The sequence below is a fragment of the Callorhinchus milii genome, unplaced genomic scaffold (assembly GCF_018977255.1).
Source record: "Callorhinchus milii isolate IMCB2004 unplaced genomic scaffold, IMCB_Cmil_1.0 Scaffold23, whole genome shotgun sequence".
Lineage (NCBI taxonomy): Eukaryota > Metazoa > Chordata > Chondrichthyes > Chimaeriformes > Callorhinchidae > Callorhinchus > Callorhinchus milii.
Genome location: NW_024704764.1, coordinates 8,088,862 through 8,091,976, shown reverse-complemented (window position 1 = coordinate 8,091,976; position 3,115 = coordinate 8,088,862). Strand labels below are relative to the sequence as shown.

General features: G+C 53.5%; 1 protein-coding gene across 2 annotated transcripts in view; it reads right to left on the bottom strand.

Moving 5' to 3' along the window:
- Positions 1 to 417: 417 nt before the first annotated feature.
- The window catches only part of LOC103172686 (acyl-CoA-binding domain-containing protein 4), an 11,674-nt gene continuing 8,976 nt past the window's right edge, over positions 418 to 3,115 (bottom strand). The window contains exons 9-11 of one of the 2 annotated variants that reach the window (XM_042343242.1): positions 2,677 to 2,876; positions 1,007 to 1,134; positions 418 to 545 (exon numbers count right to left, since the gene is read on the bottom strand). In XM_042343242.1, the coding sequence (XP_042199176.1) occupies positions 1,018 to 1,134; positions 2,677 to 2,876 (317 nt within the window). In that variant the 3' untranslated portion in view covers positions 418 to 545; positions 1,007 to 1,017. The remainder of the gene's footprint in view (positions 546 to 1,006; positions 1,135 to 2,676; positions 2,877 to 3,115) is intronic. The other variant, XM_042343241.1, reaches the window with a different exon arrangement.

The window sequence follows — 3,115 nt, the reverse complement described above, 5'->3', positions numbered from 1 at the left end:
ACCGGGTTCCTACTTACTGCGGGCGTGTGGGGTAAGGAAACGTGCCCAACATTTTGCCCAGCCGGGGATCGAATCCAGGACTTCTCGCTTGCGAGGCGAGTGCTCTAACCGCTGAGCTACAGGATCCCACTTTGACCGCACTTTTGGTCGGCCTCCACCCCCCACCCCCCACCCCACGTCCCCCCTTAGGCTCCCATCCCCTCAGCTCGGGTACCAAGGCCCGGCGTTCCGAGACCTCCCGAGGTGAAAAGGCGCCGTCAAAACTATCGCAACAAGATTGCTCGCCTCAATCCGCGCACAGCCTGATATCTCTGCCGCCCGGCTTTAAATTAAATTACACTTTGAATTAAAGTTTGTCGATTTGCGTTCCATTCCATTCCACGATTGCGTGCGCGCAACGGACAGTATTTTTTTTTCCCCTTTATGTGACCGTCTTTATATCCGGGAACACGGAGACCCTCCATTTCTGGCTGAGGCCGACAGATTGTCTCGAGACCGATCTGGAAGAAGAGGTATTTCAGCGGAAAACAATGCAAAGAATAGACCTGGAAATGAGTATAAAATACAAGCAATTTTTGGACTGTATTTTGCGGGCGAAACGCAGCAGCCGGTTGGCGCGCGGCGATGTCCCGTAGACAGCCATGGAAGCGAGTGACCAATTTTATTTGGGGGGGGAATTGTTGGCCAGGACCCCGGGGGAGAGAGAGAGAGAGAGAGAGAGAGAGAGAGAAACTCCTTTCTCTTTTCGAATAGTGTCGCGGGATGTTTAATGTCCACCTGAACAGTCATCCGAAGGACGGCATCTCAGACAACGCAACAACCCCCCCCAAGCGCTGCATTGGAGCGTCAGTTTAGACGATGTGATTCCAAGTCCCGACGTGGGGCTTGAACCCACCACCTTCTGACTCAGAGACGAGAGAGAGCGAGAGAGAGAGAGCGAGAGCTACCGCTGAGTCAGGCTGAATGAAGGAAGCGGGGAGTGAAGACAAGACAAACACATACCTACCTCCTGTTCCCTCAGCTTCTCTCCCTCCGGCGAAGGATGAGACGGACTATCCACTGAGCCAAGAAAGGCCACGCAATCAGAAATATCAACGTCGGTGCAGATCGGCCAAAGAGCCACTCGGAAGCTCTCTGGAGCACAAGAAAGAGCGGCACATCAACTCCAATGCAAAGACACGAAGAGCCCCACACACACAGACACACACACACACAGACACACACACACAGACACACAGACACACACACGCACACACATACACACAGATACACACACACACAAACACACACACACGCACACACGCACAGACACACACACAAACACACACACGCACACACATACACACAGACACACACAGACACAGACACACACACACACAGACACACACACACACACAGACACACACACACACAGACACACACACACAGACACACACACACAGACACACACACGCACACACATACACACAGACACACACACGCACACACATACACACAGACTCACACACAGACACACACACATACACACAGACACACACACACACACACAGACACACAGACACACACACACACACACAGACACACAGACACACACACACACACACACCAGCCATTGAAAATATCCACTCTATTATTGATTCAAATATAAATTGGATGGATTTCTTTAGATGGAGAAAATAATATTTTTGGACACAGCATATGAGTAATTTGAGACGATATGTATATATATATATATATACATATAGACGATATGTATACATATATATTATATATATATAATAGTATGACTTAGAAGAACCAGACAACTTGGGATCTAAGTTTCCCAAAGCTTTCCGTTCTGTTGTGGTCTAATCCGTACGGAATTAATCGGTACCAACATCCCCATAATCGTACCGGGACAGTAGAAGGCGAACAAGGTGGACGTTGGTCTTTATTTGTCCAGCGGTTCCTACGTCCCTAATTTCCTAAGCCGTCGGGACTTAGGAGACGACATCAATTCTCAGCCGCGATCGGGAAGAGTCCATACGGCGCCTCAAAGCTCTTTGCCGGGGATTACTGTCAAGTGTAGTGACTGTGGTTCGATAGGCACAGGCAGCAGTGGGCAGTTTTTTTGCACAGCCAAGTCCCGCAAACGGCCGCGAAGAGAGCGGCCAATTTTATTTGCCGGATTCTCGGCCCAACACCGGGAGAGAAACTCTCTTCTCTCTCTGTTTGAATAGCGCCGCGAGATCTTTAACATCCCCCTCTGAGTCAGGACCCCAACTGGTCCCCACTCCCCCCACTCTTACCCCAACTGGTCCCCACTCCCCCCACTCTTACCCCAACTGGTCCCCACTCCCCCCACTCTTACCCCAACTGGTCCCCACTCCCCCCACTCTTACCCCAACTGGTCCCCACTCCCCCACTCTTACCCCAACTGGTCCCCACTCCCCCCACTCTTACCCCAACCAATCCCCACTCCCCCCACTCTTACCCCAACTACTCCCCACTCCCCCCACTCTTACCCCAACTACTCCCCACTCCCCCCACTCTTACCCCAACTGGTCCCCACTCCCCCGCTCTTACCCCAACTAGTCCCCACTCCCCCGCTCTTACCCCAACTAGTTCCCGCTCCCCCCCACTCTTACCCCAACTAGCCCCATCCCCCTCAACTATTTCCGAGGACTCCCCCTGTACCTGTGGGGGGGGCCGAGCCTCCAGCCTTGCGAGTCGCTCCCTCACGTCGCGCATGTCCCGCTGCAGACGCAGGAGGGCGGTGGCGACACTCGCCTGGAGGCGGAGCGGGGACTGACCCCCGGGGGAGCCCCCGCCCCTCCCCCCGTCCCCCACCCTCGCTCTCTGCTGCCGGGAGCTGCTGCCTTCTGAATGCTGTGGTGCTGCGGGGGGGGAGAGGGAGGGAGGGGGTTAAGAGAATGCGTGTTCACCCTTTAATGACACCCGTTAACCCGTCCCTCGCACACGTTAACCCTGCAACGACACGCATTAACCCTGCAACGACACGCATTAACCCTGCCACGGACACGCATTAACCCTGCAACGACACGCATTAACCCTGCAACGGACACGCATTAACTGATCAATAGCCACAACAACAACAACAATGACGACGTGTATT